A 19,478-nucleotide genomic window follows, 5' to 3' on the forward strand; every position below is an offset into this window, starting at 1 on the left:
TTAAAAAAATGGGCAAAAGACTTGAACAGATATTTCTTAAAAGAAGATGTATGAATGGCAAATAGGCATATAAAATGTGCTTAGCATTGATCATCAGAGAAATGCAAATTAAAACTACAATGAGATATCATCTCACTTCAGTGAAAATGGCTTATATCCAAATGACAGGCAATAACAAAGAGAATGTAGAGAAAAGGGAGCCCTCATACACTGTTGGCGGGAAGGTAAATTACTACAACCGCTATGAGAGAACAGTTTAGAGGTTTCTTGGAAACTAAAAATAGAGCTACCATATGATCCAGTAATCCCATTGCTGGGTGTATACCCTAAAGAAAGGGAATCAGTGTGTCAAACAGATAACTGCACTCCTATGTTCATCACAGTACTGTTCACAATAGCCGAGATTTGGAATCAACCCAAGTGTCCATCAACAGATGAATGGATAAAGAAAATGTGGCATATATACACAAAGAGGTTCTATTCAGCCATAAAAAGAGAATGAGATCCAGTCATTTGCAACAACATAGATGCAACTGGAGATCATTATGTTAAGTGAAATAAGCCAGACACAGAAAGACGAACATTGCATGTTTTCACTTATTTGTGGGTTCTAAAAATCAAAGAAATTTAACTCATTTCATACCTCCCATTCTCCCAGTACCCTTCCCAACCTCTGGTAACTCTACTCTCTATTAGAGAAGTTACTCTCTCATAGTTACCAGAGGCTGGGAAGGGTAGTAGGAGGGTGGGGGGGGGTATCTGGGGTGCTTAATGAATGCAAAAAAATAGTGAAAAGACCTACTATTTGATAGAAAACCGGGTGATTATAGTCATTAATAATTGAATTGTACATTTTAAAATAACTAAAAGAGCATAATTGTATTGTAACTCAAAGGATAAATGCTTGAGGGGATGGATATTCTATTCTTCGTGATGTGATTTTTACACATTACATGCCTGTATCAACACATCTCATGTACTCCATAAAGAAGTACACCTACTATGTACCCACAGAAATTAAAAATTAAAGAAAAATAAATAAAATGAATTCCAAAACAAAGAAAATCTCTCTACTGTAAACCTTACAAAAAAATGTGAAATCCTTACTCCTATATTAGAACAGAATAGAAAACCCATAGATAAAACCACATACCTGTGGCCAACAGATCTTTGGCAAAGTTAACAAAGATATACACTGTGGAAAGGACACCCTATTCAATAAATGGTGCTGGGAAAATCAGCTTGCCATAAACAAAAGAATGAAATTGGGCCCCTAATTCTTACTACATATCAAAATTAACTTAAGATGGATTAAAGACAAATGTGAGACCTAAAACCATAAAAATCATAGAAGAAAACCTAGGAAAAATTCTGACATTGGCCTAGGCAAATAATTCGTAACTAAGACCTCTAAAACAAATGCAACAATATCCCGTGACAATTGGAACTTTGCCCAGTTTTTAATGGGGTTATTTGTTTTGTCTTATTGACTTGTTTGAGTTCCTTATAAATTCTGGATATTAGCTCTTTTTTGAATACACGGTTTGCAAATATTTTACTCTATTGTGTAGGTTGTCTGTTTACTCTGTTAATTATTTCTTTGCTATGCAGAAGCTTTTTAGTTTAATTAAGTCCCATTTGTCTTAAGAGGTTTTAGCAAAAATAAGAATCTAGATGTAAATCTTACACTATTCACAAAAGTTAACTCCAAATTGTTTATAGAACTAAATGTGAAACACAAAACTATAAAACTCTGAGAAGATAACATAGGAGAAAATATAGAAGACCTTGGCAATGGTTTTTCAAATACAACAAGTGCACAATGCATGAAAGAACAAATCAATAATCTGAACTTTGTTAAAACAAAAAAGTTTTACTCTGTAAAAGACACTATCAAGGGAAGGAGAAGTCCAGCTAAAAGAGGAATAATAGTTCCAAAAGATACAAGAATATATCTTTATAATAAAACTCTGTCATCCAAAATACTCAAAGAACTCTTAAAGCTCAACAACAAAAAACTGGACACCCTTAATAGAAACATGGGCAAAAGATTTGAACAGACATCCCATCCAAGAAGATAAACAGATGTCAAATATGCATGAAAACTGTTCAACATTACACATAATTAGGGACCTGCAAACGAAGACAACAATGACACATACCTTTATAATAATGAACACCTAAGGCATTGATAAAACCAAACGTTGGCAAGGATTTGAAGCAATGGGAACTATTAGTTATTGCTGATATGAATGCAAAATGTCACAGACACTCTGGAAGAGAGTTTGGTGGCTTTTTACAAAACTAAAATATGCTTACCATATGATCCAGCCGTTGTGCTCCTTGATATTTGCCAAATGAGTTGAAAACATATGTCCACACAAAACTTGCACATGGACATTTATAGCATCTTTATTCATTATTGCCAAAAGTGGAAGCAACCAAGATATCCTTCACTAGATGAATAGATAAACTGTGGTACATCAATGCAAGGGAATATTATTATATTACTATTTGGTGGTAAGAAGAAATGAGCTTTCAAGCCATGAGAAGACATGGAGAAACCTTCTGCATATTAATAAGTGAAGGAAACCCACCTGAAAAGGCTACATGCTGTGTGATTCCAACTATATAACAATCTCTTATAGTAAAGGCAAAACCATGGCAACACTAAAGTGAACTATGGTTCACTTGTTACCAAGGACTTGCATGGAAGGGAGAGAATAGGCAGAGCACAGAGGATTTTTAGGACAGCAAATCTATTCCGTATGATGCTACGATGGTGAATATATGGCATTATACATCAGTCAAATTTATAGAACGTACAACACAAAGAGTAAACCCTATGTGAACTTTCAACTTTGGTGATGATTATGTCTTATTGTTGGTTCACTGACTGTAACTAATGAACCCCACTGATGGGGGTTGTTGATTGTGGGAAAGACTATTTGTAGGTGCTGGGAAGGGGTTTGTGGGAACTGTTGCTGGGAGCCTAAAATTGCTATAAAAATAAATTATATTAATTAAAAAAACCCCGCTCTAATTCACAACTCTATCCAAGCTGAGGATGGTGTCAATCTGTGACTGTAGAGGGCTTAATTAATGCTAATACACTCTTGATCATTTGGACTCAGGTGGGAATTCTATGGGATGGGGTATTTCACTGAACGACCAAGCAGGAAAACTGGGATTCTAATACAAAATCTTTTACTGGTGCATTGATAATGCTCTAACTCCCTGAGTCACCAATTGCTTAAGCAAAATTAAATTAGTAGATCTCAGAGATCCCATCTGTCTTTAAATTATCTATGTTCCTTTTATTCTATAAAAAGAAAGGTCAAGGCAAGAGCCTCAGCTCAAGAGAAGAAACAAGGAGCAGAGCAAGGACAACTGTTTCTCAAGGAATAAAATTATTGCTCTAAAGAGAGAAAGTGAACTTATTTTATCCAAATAAACTATCTTATACCTACATGAGTGAGGCAGCAAATTACTGCTTCCCTTTGCCCTGGATAAAGGGTTCACCAGGATGTGGACTCACTCACCTTTTAAAGGTTATAAAACCAAACACGTTTGACCCACATTTTACTCAACTGGTGCTAGAATTATTAACTAAATTAATGTTTATTTTGAAAGTCACTGATTAGATTAATCCACAAGTATTGAATTTTAGTCAATCTTGGTGCCCCAATTTAACTGGATGTTTTGCTTAAAAGGAAGGCAGCAAGATGTAGGGGTTATGGTTTCCAGTCCCAGCTTGGTCACTTGCATTCTGTGTGTCCTTAGTTAAAGTACTGAATCATCATGGTCTAACTGTCTCCTCTCTAAACTGGGAATAATTTTACAGTGGGCAAAGATAATTGAGAGAATAAAAAGAGATGTGATAAGTGTGAAAATTCTGTGTAAATTTGTCATAATGTCTATAATCGATAAAACATTGTATAACTGGGTCTTAATATTTTCTTAATGAAAGAGCTGGAAATAACTGTACTGGTCAATTTAGAATAAAGGTAATCTTTTCAGAGCATGCCTTTGTATACACACTTTGTTATTAGTGATCTAGTAATGTTCATAAATCCAGTTGTATTTAGATCTTCATGACCATTGACTATCAGTTCCCATTCAGGTCTGCACATTGCAGTGGTTCTGTGCCCTGGGTCCATTCAATGATTTCCCTGTGTTCCATCTTCTATTGAATCCACAACTGTTGCTCTGTGTATAATTTCTCTTCCTTGCTGTGTATGATTACATTCTATTATTTGTAACAAGAACAGACCAAAAACAATAGAAGCAGCCATGTCTGGAGGTGACTGGGAGGTGGAGAAGCCATAGATTTTCAAGCCATCTGCCATAAATCATGTGAGATTGGCCCTTTCCTTAATAATGCTGAACAACTTTCACTTGTGAGGTGATGCAGAGGGGAGAACTCTAACTTTTATTTCTTCTTTTGAGCATCTCCGGTCCTCTTATCCTTATAAACAAATAATGGACTTCTATTTAATGTGAAGCCTGTTGCTTTCTGAACAGAGTCAAGGTGGTGTATCTTCAGAGTAACTAATGTCTGGGGTTTGTTTTGTTGTTCTAAAATTGTTCTTGAGCCAGCTGTGGTGTAAGTGATAATGAACCCCAATGGGCATCAGAAGATCTCTGCTCAAATCCCGCTTTTACCAGCGATGAGCTGTGTGGCACTGACAGGTGTCCTGTTCTCCCAGAGTTTCTTTCCCAGTTTGAAAAATAAAAAATGATAATCTTTACATTCCAGTCTCTGTTAATGGTGAATATACATTTTTATATATATATTTAATATAATATTTAATAGTATAAATATGTATTTGTTATTATTATGTAATAATGTATGTAACACTCCCTGCTAATTCAGTGTGTCTCTTTGACATGTAAACAATCACCTATTATAATGATGTAATAATAACATAATTATTATGTAATAACAAATATATATTTATGTATATTGTTTATATACATTTAAATATATAAATATACATTTATTAGCTAATAATTTGATATATGTGTGGTCATTCAACATGTATGAGTTATATTCACTATTTCATGTTTAGGCAGCTGTATTTTAAGTGAACTATACTAAATATTTGAAAGGCTTTTGTTATCAAGGGCTAAGTCTCCTGTTTTTTGATATAGCATTACAATGTACATTTTTTATATACAAAATATAGAATACACTGATTTCCCTCAAGGTCATAAGTTCCCAACTGGTCATTAATCTGAGAATATTGAATTTTGAGTATATTCTAACATAGAATCATTTACTTCAGTGTTTCTCCATCACCACAGCACATTGGAACAACCAGGGACTTTTAATTACCAATACCTGGGCTCCAATCCAATACAATTAAACCAGAATCTCCTAGATGGGCACTGGAAAGAAGGAGTAGGACAAAATAACATTTTATCTCTATCCGTGGGCCAAAGTCCACTCAGAAAAAAAGTATAAATTGGATCTAGGTGATTGCTTACTTTACATGTCAAAGAGACACACACTGAATTAGCAGGGAGTGTTATAAAAGCTTTGGAGTGCAAACTCACAGCTGTCGTAATAAGAAGAGAAGGCTTCAATGGAACCTTTTGTGGTCCTGGTGCTCTGTCTCTCTTTTATTCTTCTCTTTTCCCTCTGGAGACAGAGCTCTGGGAGAAGGAAGCTCCCTCCTGGCCCCACTCCTCTTCCTATTATTGGAAATATGCTACAGATAGATATTAAGAACATCTGCAAATCTTTCAGCAATGTAAGTATGCCTTATGTTCCTCCAGCCAATTGCAAAGAGTAAGTTATTTGACTGCTATTTTTAGATAAAATATATTCCTAGAAGCACACTATTATAATAGATCATTGTAAAGCAAAATACCCCCTCTGAACTTCTTTGATGTTTCTTTTGTCTTCCTATTTTTTTTTTTTTTTGAGACGGAGTCTCACTCTATTGCCCAGGCTGGAGTGCAGTGGCACTATCTCCGCTCACTGCAAGCTCTGCCTCCCAGGTTCGCACCATTCTCCTGCCTCAGCCTCCCCCCAGTAACTGGGACTACAGGTGTCTGCCACCATGCCTGGCTAATTTTTTGTATGTTTTAGTAGAGACAGGGTTTCACCGTGTTAGCCAGGATGGTCTCGATCTCCTGACCTCATGATCTGCCTGCGTTGGCCTCCCAAAGTGCTGGGATTACAGGTGTGAGCCACCGTGCCTGGCCTCTTTTGTCTTTCTAAGTCTGTCATTATCAGAAATAGTGGAGTGAGTTGATACATTTTGTGAATACTGAAACATTGGGGTCATTGTATGATAGAATCATTTAATACAGTGGCAAAAGTTTGAAGTGCTGTTTCCCCTGTTTGTTTCATAGTGTTTTGCTGTGATTTTTGACTGAAGGTAAAGGGAAGTGTGTGTGATTAGAAATTTCATCCAATAAGTCCTCTACTATAGTAGTCATGTGTTTTATTCAGAATGGTCATGAAAATTGAACTTCTCTGAAGATTCATTTGATGGCTGATGTGAAATAAATATCTGTGGGTTCAGGGCAAACATAAGTGCATGAAAGAAAGAAGTAATTGGTCACAGCCCAATTGGTGGTTAACAGAATTCTTTTGGATTCTGAACAAAGCCACTGTCTGTGGCCAAGATTGCTGGAGAATGGAAGAAATTGTTCTTCCAGGAGATGCTGAATGTCCTGATTCTAACTTTGTGGTGCTTCATCATTCCATATTGGTAATACCAGCAGTTACAAACTGGACTGGGCATTAGAATCACCTGGGGTGACACTGAAAATACAGATTTCTAGGGTTCATCACTGGACTGCTGTATCAGAATCCTCATGCTAAGAGCTTTACAAGTGACCCTGAAGTCCTTAGCTGGGTAGTGGCCTCAAGGTGGACATGGGGGAGTGATAAATTGCTCAAGCATCAGTTTAAATTAGCAGAGATTCCAGTTTGGAGCTTCTATATATTACCTGTGGGACTCTGAGAATGAATTTGCAATTCTCTGGCCTCAGTTTCTTCATTTTTAAAACAGGGCAAATGAATGTGCTGAATGTGTTGATGTGAGGATGAACTGTGATTTGTGTACCAATTGCCTGGGTTATTGCGTGACACATCACAGGCCATCTATAAGTGGCAGCTATAACAATCACCATCACATTTATGTACAAAATTCAGAAATATCAAATCTATGTGTGGCAAATATGAACATTAAAAAATGCAATGAAAATATCAGTCTGAATCATACATAATATTTGGAGCAAATAGCGACTTATTTTGCTGCTATGTGCATTTCCTTTCCCAGTTCTCAAAAGTCTATGGTCCTGTGTTCACCGTGTATTTTGGCATGAATCCCATAGTGGTGTTGCATGGATATGAGGCAGTGAAGGAAGCCTTGATTGATAATGGAGAGGAGTTTTCTGGAAGAGGCAATTCCCCAATGTCTCAAAGAATTACTAAAGGACTTGGTAGGTGCACATAATCCTGTGTCAGCTTTGGTAATTGGGGTGAGGGGGATGGAAAACAGAGCCCTAAAAAGCTTCTCAGCAGAGCTTAGCCTATCTGCATGGCTGCCGAGTGTTGCAGCGCTTTCTTCCTTGGCTGTGAATTCTCCCAGTTTCTGCCCCCTTTTTTTGTTAGGAATCATTTCCAGCAATGGAAAGAGATGGAAGGAGATCCGGCGTTTCTCCCTCACAACCTTGCGGAATTTTGGGATGGGGAAGAGGAGCATTGAGGACCGTGTTCAAGAGGAAGCTCACTGCCTTGTGGAGGAGTTGAGAAAAACCAAGGGTGGGTGACTCTACTCTGCGTCACCGACCTTAACAGTTAACTGTCTTCACTAATGATGTCCTTGGAAACATTTCAGGGGTGGCCAGATCTTCATTGTGCTCCTGGTTGTCAGCCCTCAGGTGGTGGAGGGAGATTTGAAGCACAGAGATGAGGGAGGTTTTGTGTATCTGTGCTTTGCCTGTATAAATGTGTTGGTTCATAGGGTGTAGGATTAAAAGGTCATTTAATCCTATTTTCTGCTCAATTTTGTTTCCTTGTTTTCAAATCAGAAATCATAAATAAGGGTCTTGAGTTCAATTTTGAAAAGAATTAAAGAAGGTTTCCCCCATAGCATAAATCTGCATTACCTCCACCAGAACATTTCACCAGAGAACACTTGGAGAGTGGACATGGTGAAAATGACCTCATCACACCTTATGGAACATGAACCAAGTTATATGTGCTTTCATTTAATTAGAGTTTTTTCATATGGTCAGACTCACATGTCTGGAAATTCCTTCCAGGTCCATGCCTACAGCTCTGGCCAGCAATGACACTATGTATGGTTTTACTTGCTTAGGTATATCTCAGTACAGTTTTCGTCAGTTCTTATTTCTCAGGAAACACAGTACTATTTGAAAACTGTCAGGATTAATTATTTCTTGTTAACCACTACTTACTGTAACAATTAATATATTTTAAGTAAATATAATCTATAGTATAACTCAGCAAAATACACAAATACTAATTTGGAAATAATTCGTTTAAGTAGATTTTAACTATTATGAAAAACTCTTTATCCTGTCTTCCTTAAATGTAATTTGGCTATGTTTTCAGTTTTGTCATCTTTTTTCCCCTGTATTGGTTCTTAGATTTGAAATTTGTGCTAATCATTTTTCTCCCACTGCCAATTTACTCACCTATGAAGTGCTTGTTATAATCAATCGGATTATCAGCTGGGATATAAAATTACCTTTTTAAATTCACTCTTCCAAATGCAGTAAAAAAAAACAAAACAAAACAACCTGGATATCAGATTGTACCTGAGAAACACACACACACACACACACACACACTCTCTCTCTCTTTCTCTCTCTCTCTCTCTCTCACCAAGGCTTCCCAAATTACCTTTCACCCCCTTGGCTAAAACAACAGTTTTCCTGAAACTTTAGAGACCTGTAATGTTTAAAGGAGTCTGGCATAGAAGCGGCTAACTCAGCAGGTTTCTTGTTGTTCAATGTTCCAACTTTATTCAGAACCCTTTCATTTCATGTCACTCTTATTTAGGATCTATAGACGTGAATTTGGGCACCCTTTCCATTTATGTTCACTAGTCACTTGGTTACAGCAATTTCATTTTAGAGATTCCTTTACCAAAAAAAAGCCTTAATAATTTCTTTACCTGTAAAATTACAGATTTGGCCTAACTTATGGTCAAATTTAAAACATTATTAAAACATACTTATCTTGATGACTATACTGAATAATATCCCAGAATCCACAAGAGTAGTTTTGCGCAAATGAATTAAATTTGGAAGATGATTGGAAATGATAAACATTATTTACGAAGGAAATAAATTCATTTTTTACAAATTGAAAAAAGAAAAAGATTCCATTTATCAATTTACTTTTTCGTTAGCTTTACTGGGATTTAGATTTGAAATAAAAAGTTAACATTTTACTTATTTAGATAAACAAATCTGTTATACTTAATGCTCATTTATATTAGTTTTTCTCATATAATATGGATGTACTTGCTTTTCACATTTGTTCCCTCAAACACATGCATTTACCCACAATCTCCCTAACTTTATTCCCATTGGTTCAGCACATTATACTTTCAGCTATTCATTATACATAAGACATTTCTAGGTCCCCAACTGTTCTCTTCCTATCTCTGTGTTTTATTGTCCAGAGGCTTTGCAAACAGACACGATTCTGCTCTAAAAACTTGAATTATTAGGAATTTGAAAAAGTCTTCTTTTTCCTTCCAAAATAAAAGATACCTGGGGTTAAAAGAGTTTAAATAAAGGCAGTGGATGTGAATTACCACATGCGAAATGACATTGTTTAGCTAGCTTGTAATGCTCAAATCATACTCATATTTAAGGTAAAAGTAATGTATTTATTTCATGCATGCTGATTTTTTTTGGACACGGGGAATTTGTAAGATATTGCTTAAAATTTCTAAATTTCCTTTATGTCTTAACAAATGCAAATCTTTTAAATATTTATTTTTTAATAATATTAAAAAAAATTTTTAAATCTTTAGCCTCACCCTGTGATCCCACTTTCATCCTGGGCTGTGCTCCCTGCAATGTGATCTGCTCCGTTGTTTTCCAGAAACGATTTGATTATAAAGATCAGAATTTTCTCACCCTGATGAAAAGATTCAATGAAAACTTCAGGATTCTGAACTCCCCATGGATCCAGGTAAGACCAAGATTTTGTCTTCCTCAGAAACCATTTCTGCTCTTTTTTCTGATAAGAACAAAATTCTATATGGACCAAGCCATGAAGTGCATGTTTGAATACCACAGTCCTGCTCAGAAATTTATGAAGTGAACATCTGGGAAAGATGACCAAGCCTTTTATTTTACACACAGAAAATGAATGTCCAAATACAGGAGTGGCTTTCAAGCCCAATGGCTTCCTGACCAGTGGTTTATCCACTAAATCCCAAAACCTGTTTCAAAAAGCCCAAAAGCATGTCCATATCACCCCATGGACATCCGGGTCCTTTCTGAAGACTTCCATTACTCAGTAGGCTTATCCTCCAATCAATGCTTACTGACCTCTTCATCACATTACTTGGCAGAAATATTCTAATTTAGGGAAAGATTATCTCCATCAAGGAGGGAAAATATTTGTGACCATAGAAGGTGCCAGGAAACACTGAGTAGGGCAGATGTGTTTGATGCTGCTGCTGAGAACCTGGCTGATGAAGCAGATAGGTTAGGAATGACAAAAATGATTGGTTTTATGGTGTATGAAGCATAAACAAACATCCAAATTTTACCCTGTGCTGAACTGGCATGCCCTACACTCTGCCTAAATAATAATTGTGTGATCTTAGAGAAATCACTTAACTGCTCAGGTGCATGGCTGGGTTTTAAGGTATCTTTGAGCTGCTCCCACTTCTAAAATACTGATTCCATTTTTGAAGCTACTTGACAGAAATAAAAACAGTGGGTTCTAGCTTTAACATCTAGTGTCATCAACTAAATAAAAAATCATACTAATTCATGCCATCTTATATTTCAAGGTTGTAGGAAAGACTTGGTTTAAAAATGAGAAAATTGATATTAAAATGCTTTTATACAATAAAAATGATGTATGAGTGAAGAAAATAATTACCACCTTTGATTTCCTGTTCAAAATTTTCAGCCTCCAATCTTTAGGCACAGAAAATTGCTATACATGCACAATAAAAATTTCCCCATCAGAAGCGCAAGGGGTCAGGGAATTCCCTTTCCTAGCCAAGCAAAGCTGTGAACAGATGGCACCTGGAAAATCGGGTCACTCCCACCCTAATATTGTGCTTTTCCAGTGGTCTTAGCAAATGGCACAGCAGGAGATTATATCCCGCACTTGGCTCAGAGGGTCCCATGCCCACGGAGCCTCGCTCATTGCCAGCACAGCAGTCTGAGATGGAACTGCAAGGCAGCAGCGAGGCTGGGGAAGGGGTGCCCACCATTGCTGAGGCTTGAGTAGGTAAACAAACCCGCCAGGAAGCTCGATCTGGGTGGAGCCCACTGTAGTTCAAGCAGGCCTGCCTGCCTCTGTAGAATCCACCTCTGGGGGCAGGGCATAGCCAAACAAAAGGCAGCAGAAACCTCTGCAGACTTAAATGTCCCTGTCTGACAGCTTTGAAGAGAATAGTAGTTCTCCCAGCATGGAGTTTGAGATCTGAGAATGGACAGACTGCCTCCTCAAGTGGGTCCCTGACCCCTGAATAGCCTAACTGGGAGGCACCCCCCAGTAGGGGCAGATTGACAACTCACAGGGCCGGGTACCCCCTCAGACAAAACTTCCAGAGGAACGGTCGGGCAGCAACATTCGCTGTTCAGCAATATTCGCTGTTCTGCAGCCACCGCTGCTGATACCCAGGCAAACAGGGTCTGGAGTGGACCTCCAGCAAACTTCAACAGACCTGCGGCTGAGGATCCTGACTGTTAGAAGGAAATCTAACAAACAGAAAGAACATTCACACCAAAACCCCATCTGTATGTCACCATCAACAAAGACCAAAGGTAGATAAAACCACAAAGATGGGGAAAAAACAGAGCAGAAAAACTGAAAATTATAAAATCAGAGTGCCTCTCCTCCTCCAAAGGAACGCAGCTCCTCACCAGCAATGGAACAAAGCTGGATGGGGAATGACTTTGATGAGCTGAGAGAAGAAGGCTTCAGATGATCAAACTTCTCCAACCTAAAGGAGGAAGTTCGAACCTGTCGCAAAGAAATTAAAACCTTGAAAAGAGATTAGATGAATGGCTAACTAGAATAACCAATGCAGAGAAGTCCTTAAAGGACCTGATGGAGCTGAAAACCATGGCAAGGGAACTATGTGACACATGCACAAGCTTCAGTAGTTGATTCAATCAACTGGAAGAAAGGGTATCAGTGATTGAAGATCAAATGAATGAAATGAAGTGAGAAGAGAAGTTTAGAGAAAAAAGAATAAAAAGAAATGAACAGAGCCTCCAAAAAATATGGACTATGTGAAAAGACCAAATCTATGTCTGACTGGTGTATCTGAAAGTGACAGGGAGAATGGAACTGAGTTGGAAAACACTCTGCAGGATATTATCCAGGAGAACTTCCCCAACCTAGGAAAGCAGGCTAACATTCAAATTCAGGAAATACAGAGAACGCCACAAAGATATTCCTCGAGAAGAGGAACTCCAAGACACATAATTGTCAGATTCACCAAAGTTGAAATGAAGGAAAAAATGTTAAGGACAGCCAGTGAGAAAGGTCAGGTTACCACAAAGGGAAGCCCGTCAGACTAACAGCAGATCTCTTGGCAGAAACTCTACAAGCCAGAAGAGAATGGGGGCCAATATTCAACATTCTTAAAGAAAAGAATTTTCAACCCAGAATTTCATATCCAGCCAAACTAAGCTTCATAAGTGAAGGAGAAATAAAATACTTTACAGACAAGCAAATGCTGAGATATTTTGTCACCACCAGGCCTGCCCTAAAAGAGCTCCTGAAGGAAGCAGTAAACATGGAAAGGAACAATTGGTACCAGCCCCTGCAAAAACGTGCCAAATTGTAAAGACCATCGAGGCTAGGAAGAAACTGCATCAACTAATGAGCAAAATAACCAGCTAACATCATAATGACAGGATCAAATTCACACATAACAATATTAACCTTAAATATAAATGGGCTAAATGCTCCAATTAAAAGACACAGACTGGCAAATTGGACAGAGTCAAGACTCATCAGTGTGCTGTATTCAGGAAACCCATCTCACATGCAGAGATGCACATAGACTCAAAATAAAGGGAAGGAGGAAGATCTACCAAGCAAATGGAACACAAAAAAAAGACAGGGGTTGCAATCCTAGTCTCTTATAAAACAGACTTGAAACCAACAAAGATTAAAAGAGACAAATGCCATTACATAATGGTAAAGGGATCAATTCAATAAGAAGAGCTAACTATCCTAAATATATACGCACCCAATACAGGAGCACCCAGATTCATAAAGCAAGTCCTTAGAGACCTACAAAGAGACTTAGACTCCCACACAATAATAATGGGAGACTAACACCCCACTGTCAACATTAGACACATCAACGAGACAGAAAATTAACAAGGATATCCAGGAATTGAACTCAGCTCTGCACCAAGCGGACCTAATAGATATCTACAGAAATCTCCACCCCAAATCAACAGAATATGCATTCTTCTCAGCACCACACTGCACTTATTCCAAAATTGACCACATAGTTGGAAGTAAGGCACTCCTCAGGAAATGTAAAAGAACAGAAATTATAACAAACTGTCTCTCAGACCACAGTGCAATCAAACTAGAACTCAGGATTAAGAAACTCACTGAAAACCACTCAACTACATGGAAACTGAACAATCTGCTCCTGAATGACTACTGGGTACATAAAGAAATGAAGGCAGAAATAAAGATGTTTTTTGAAACCAATGAGAACAAAGACACAACATACCAGAATCTCTGGGACACATTTAATGCAGTGTGTAGGGGGAAATTTATAGCACTAAGTACATGCGAGAAAGCAGGAAAGATCTAAAATTGACACCCTAACATCACAATTGAAAGAACTAGAGAAGCAAGAACAAACACATTCAAAAGCTAGCAGAAGGTAAGAAATAACTAAGATCAGAGCAGAACTGAAGGAAATAGAGACACAAAAAGCCCTTCAAAAAACCAATGAATCCAGGAGCTGGTTTTTGGAAAAGATCAACAAATTGATAGGCCACTAGCAAGACTAATAGAGGAAAAGAGAGTAGACTCAAATAGATACAATAAAAAATGATAAAGGGGATATCACCACCGATCCCACAGAAATACCAACTACCATCAGCGAATACTATAAACACCTCTACGCAAATAAATTAGAAAATCTAGAAGAAATGGATAAATTCCTGGACACATACACCTTCCCAAGACTAAACCAGGAAGAAGTTGAATCTCTGAATAGACCAATAACAGGCTCTGAAAATGAGGCAATAATTAATAGCTTACCAAACAAAAAAAGTCAAGGACCAGATAGATTCATGCCAAATTCTACCAGAGGTACAAGGAGGAGCTGGTACCATTCCTTCTGAAACTATTCCAATCAATAGAAAAAGAGGGAATCCTCTTTAACTCATTTTATGAGGCCAGCATCATCCTGATACCAAAGCCTGGTGGAGACACAACAAAAAAAGAGAATTTTAGACCAATATCCCTGATGAACATCGATGCAAAAATCCTCAATAAAATACTGGCAAACTGAATCCAGCAGCACATCAAAAAGCTTATCCACCATGATTAAGTGGGCTTCATCCCTGGGATGCAAAGTTGGTTGAAAATATGCAAATCAATAAATGCAATCCAGAATATAAACAGAACCAAAGACAAAAACCACATGATTATCTCAATAGATGCAGAAAAGGCCTTTGACAAAATTCAACAGCCTTTCATGCTAAAAACTCTCAATAAATTAGGTGTTGATGGGATGTATCTCAATAAGAGCTATTTATGACAAACACACAGCCAATATCATACTGAATGGACAAAAACTGGAAGCATTCCCTTTGAAAACTGGCACAAGACAGGGATGCCCTCTCTCACCACTCCTATTCAACATAGTGTTGGAAGTTCTGGCCAGGGCAATCAGGCAGGGGAAAGAAAGAAAATGTATTCAATTAGGAAAAGAGGAAGTCAAATTGTCCCTGTTTGCAGATGACATGATTGTATATCTAGAATACCCCATCATCTCAGCCCAAAATCTCCTTAAGCTGGTAAGCAACTTCAGCAGTCTGAGGATACAAAATCAATGTGCAAAAATCACAAGCATTCCTATACACGAATAACAGACAAACAGAGAGCCAGATCATGAGTGAACTCCCATTCACAATTGCTTCAAAGAGAATAAAATACCTAGGAATCCAACTTACAAAGGATGTGAGGACTTCTTCAAGGAGAACTACAAACCACTGCTCAATGAAATAAAAGAGGATACATACAAATGGAAGAACATTCCATGCTCATGGGTAGGAAGAATCAATATTGTGAAAATGGCCATACTGCCCAAGGTAATTTATAGATTCAATGTCATCCCCATCAAGCTACCAATGACTTTCTTCACAGAATTGAGAAAAACTACTTTGAAGTTCATATGGAACCAAAAAGGAGCCCGCATTGCCAAGTCAATCCTAAGCCAAAAGAACAAAGCTGGAGGCATCACGCTACCTGACTTCAAGCTATACTGCAAGGCTACAGTAACCAAAACAGCATAGTACTGGTACCTAAACAGAGATATGGACCAAAGGAACAGAACAGAGCCCTCAGAAAGAATACCACACATCTACAACCATGTGATCTTTGACAAACCTGACAAAAACAAGCAAATGGGGAAAGGATTCCCTATTTAATAAATGTTGCTGGGGAAACTGGCTAGCCATATGTAGAAAGCTGAAACTGGATCCCTTCCTTACACCTTATACAAAAATTAATTCAAGATGGATTAAAGACTTAAATGTTAGACCCAAAACCATAAAAACCCTAGAAGAAAACCTAGGCAATACCATTCAGGACATAGGCATGGGCAAGGACTTCATGTCTAAAACACCAAAAGCAATGGCAACAAAAGCCAAAATTCACAAATGGGATCCAATAAAACTAAAGAGCTTCTGCAAAGCAAAAGAAACTACCATCAGAGTGAATAGGCATCCTACAGAATGGGAGAAAATTTTTGCAATCTACTTATCTGACAAAGGGCTAATATCCAGAATCTACAAAGACCTCAAACGAATTTATAAGAAAAAAACAATCCCATCAACAAGTAGGTGAAGGATATGAACAGCCACTTCTCAAAAGAAGACATTTATGCAGCCAACAGACACATGAAAAAATGCTCATCATCACTGGCCATCAGAGAAATGCAAATCAAAACCACAATGAGATACCATCTCACACCAGTTAGAATGGTGATCATTAAAAAGTCAGGAAACAACAGGTGCTGGAGAGAATGTGGAGAAATAGGAACACTTTTACTCTGTTGGTGGGACTGTAAACTAGTTCAACCATTGTGGAAGTCAGTGTGGCGATTCCTCAGGGATCTAGAACTAGAAATACCATTTGACCTAGCAAACCAATTACTGGGTATATACCCAAAGGATTATAAATTATGCTGCTATAAAGACACATGCACACATATGTTTATTGTGACACTATTCACAATAGCAAAGACTTGGAACGAATCCAAATGTCCAACAATGATAGACTGAATTAAGAAAATGTGGCACATATACACCATGGAGTACTATGCAGCCATAAAAAAGGATGAGTTCATGTCCTTTGTAGGGACATGGATGAAGCTGGAAACCATCATTCTCAGCAAACTATTGCAAGGACAAAAAAACAAACACCGCATGTTCTCATTCATAGGTGGGAATTGAACAATGAGAACACTTGGACACAGGAAGGGGAACATCACACACTGGGGCCTGTTGTGGGGTGGGGGGAGGGGGGAGGGATAGCATTGGGAGATATACCTAATGTAAATGACGAGTTAATGGGTGCAGCACACCAACCTGGCGCATGTATACATATGTAACAAACCTGCACATTGTGCACACATACCCTAGAACTTAAAGTGTAATAATATATATATATATAAAAATTTCCCCATCAAAATGGACATGATATCTTATTCATATTTATAGCTATAATTTCAATCAGGGCCTGATGTAAGATACATATATCTTATGACATGTTTATATTTAATATTCTTTTCTCTTTTAGGTCTGCAATAATTTCCCTCTACTCATTGATTGTTTCCCAGGAACTCACAACAAATTGCTTAAAAATGTTGGTCTTACAAAAAGTTACATTATGGAGAAAGTAAAAGAACACCAAGCATCACTGGATGTTAACAATCCTCGGGACTTTATCGATTGCTTCCTGATCAAAATGGAGCAGGTAAGATATTAGCAAGAGATCAGTATTTTGATTTCTTGTCCAATTTGTGATTCATTGAATCCTTATGTAATTTGCTAAGGATGTTTAAATGATCAGGCCAGTAATGCTTGACAAGCATCTTAATTACTTATTGTATTTATGGGACTGCACTAAACATCATGGAAAATACAAAATTGTCCAATGGCTAGAATCCATAGACCCTCTTCTTGAAATAAAAATAATCTATGTGAGTAGAATAATATAGACACTGCAGTCAAATGGAAGCAATTATAAATAAGTAGAAAATATAAAATATCCTACCATAAACTGAAGATGGATATCAATATTGCACATAGATTATGTGACAATGGAAAAGAATGGCTTATCATAAATGGGCTTCCTGTATGCCCTGCACATTGACATAGCCCTTAAAATATTTGCAGTGTGGAACAGAAGAAAGGTTTCAGATGGACTGAGTAGTTTGTGGAGAGGTGAGTGGTGGGAAAGAGTTGGTGGATGGAAGAGAGAAGGTTTAATTTAGTGTAACCTAAAATGAATTTGCACAAAGGAGTTGGACGTTGATGTTCATCAGGTAACCTGTGAGAGCGAATCCTGTTTTCATTGAACTATTTATTGAAAAAGCATATTTTTTCCTATTGAATTGTCTTGACAACCTCATTAAAAACCAGTTGAGTATATCACAACATACCAGAATCTCTGGGACACATTCAAAGCAGTGTGTAGAGGGAAATATATAGCACTAAATGCCCACAAGAGAAAGCAGGAAATATCCAAAATTGGCACCCTAACATCACAATTAAAAGAACTAGAAAAGCAAGAGCAAACACATTCAAGAGCTAGCAGAAGGTAAGAAATAACTAAAATCAGAGAAGAACTGAAGGAAATAGAGACACAAAAAACCCTTCAAAAAATTAATGAATCCAGGAGCTGGTTTTTTGAAAAGATCAACAAAATTAATAGACCACTAGCAAGACTAATAAAGAAGAAAAAGAGAAGAATCAAATAGATGCAATAAAAAATGATAAAGGGGATATCACCACCGATCCCACAGAAATACAAACTACCATCAGAGAATACTACAAACACCTCTATGCAAATAAACTAGAAAATCTAGAAGAAATGGATAAATTCCTGGACACATACACCCTCCCAAGACTAAACCAGGAAGAAGTTGAATCTCTGAATAGACCAATAACAGGCTCTGAAATTGTGGCAATAATCAATAGCTTACCAACCAAAAAGAGTCCAGGACCAGATGGATTCACAGCCGAATTCTACCAGAGGTTCAAGGAGGAACTGTTACCATTCCTTCTGAAACTATTCCAATCAATAGAAAAAGAGGGAATCCTCCCTAACACATTATGAGGCCAGCATCATCCTGATACCAAAGCCGGGCAGAGACATAACCAATAAAGAGAATTTTAGACCAATATCCTTGATGAACATTGATGCAAAAATCCTCAATAAAATACTGGCAAACCGAATCCAGCAGCACATCAAAAAGCTTATCCACCATGATCAAGTGGGCTTCATCCCTAGGATGCAAGGCTGGTTCAACATACGCAAATCAATAAACGTAATCGAGCATGTAAACAGAACCAAACACAAAAACCACATGATTATCTCAATAGATGCAGAAAAGGCCTTTGACAAAATTCAACAGCCCTTCATGCTAAAAACTCTCAATAAATTAGGTATTGATGGGAAGTATCTCAAAATAATAAGAGCTATCTATGACAAACCCACAGCCAATATCATACTGAATGGGCAAAAACTGGAAGCATTCCCTTTGAAAACTGGCACAAGACAGGGATGCCCTCTCTCACCACTCCTATTCAACATAGTGTTGGAAGTTCTGGCCAGGGCAATCAGGCAGGAGAAAGAAATAAAGGGTATTCAATTAGGAAAAGAGGAAGTCAAATTGTCCCTGTTTGCAGATGACATGATTGTATATCTAGAAAACCCCATTGTCTCAGCCCAAAATCTCCTTAAGCTGATAAGCAACTTCAGCAAAGTCTCAGGATACAAAATCAATGTACAC

General features: G+C 37.6%; 1 protein-coding gene across 1 annotated transcript in view; it reads left to right on the forward strand.

Moving 5' to 3' along the window:
* Nucleotides 1-5,493: 5,493 nt before the first annotated feature.
* The window catches only part of LOC116457254 (cytochrome P450 2C8), a 61,829-nt gene continuing 47,844 nt past the window's right edge, over nt 5,494-19,478 (forward strand). The window contains exons 1-5 of the mRNA XM_032136281.2: nt 5,494-5,756; nt 7,299-7,461; nt 7,634-7,783; nt 10,035-10,195; nt 17,261-17,437. Coding sequence (XP_031992172.1) covers nt 5,589-5,756; nt 7,299-7,461; nt 7,634-7,783; nt 10,035-10,195; nt 17,261-17,437 — 819 coding nt within the window. The 5' untranslated portion in view covers nt 5,494-5,588. The remainder of the gene's footprint in view (nt 5,757-7,298; nt 7,462-7,633; nt 7,784-10,034; nt 10,196-17,260; nt 17,438-19,478) is intronic.

This window comes from Hylobates moloch, unplaced genomic scaffold (genome assembly GCF_009828535.3).
Source record: "Hylobates moloch isolate HMO894 unplaced genomic scaffold, HMol_V3 SCAFFOLD_3, whole genome shotgun sequence".
NCBI lineage: Eukaryota > Metazoa > Chordata > Mammalia > Primates > Hylobatidae > Hylobates > Hylobates moloch.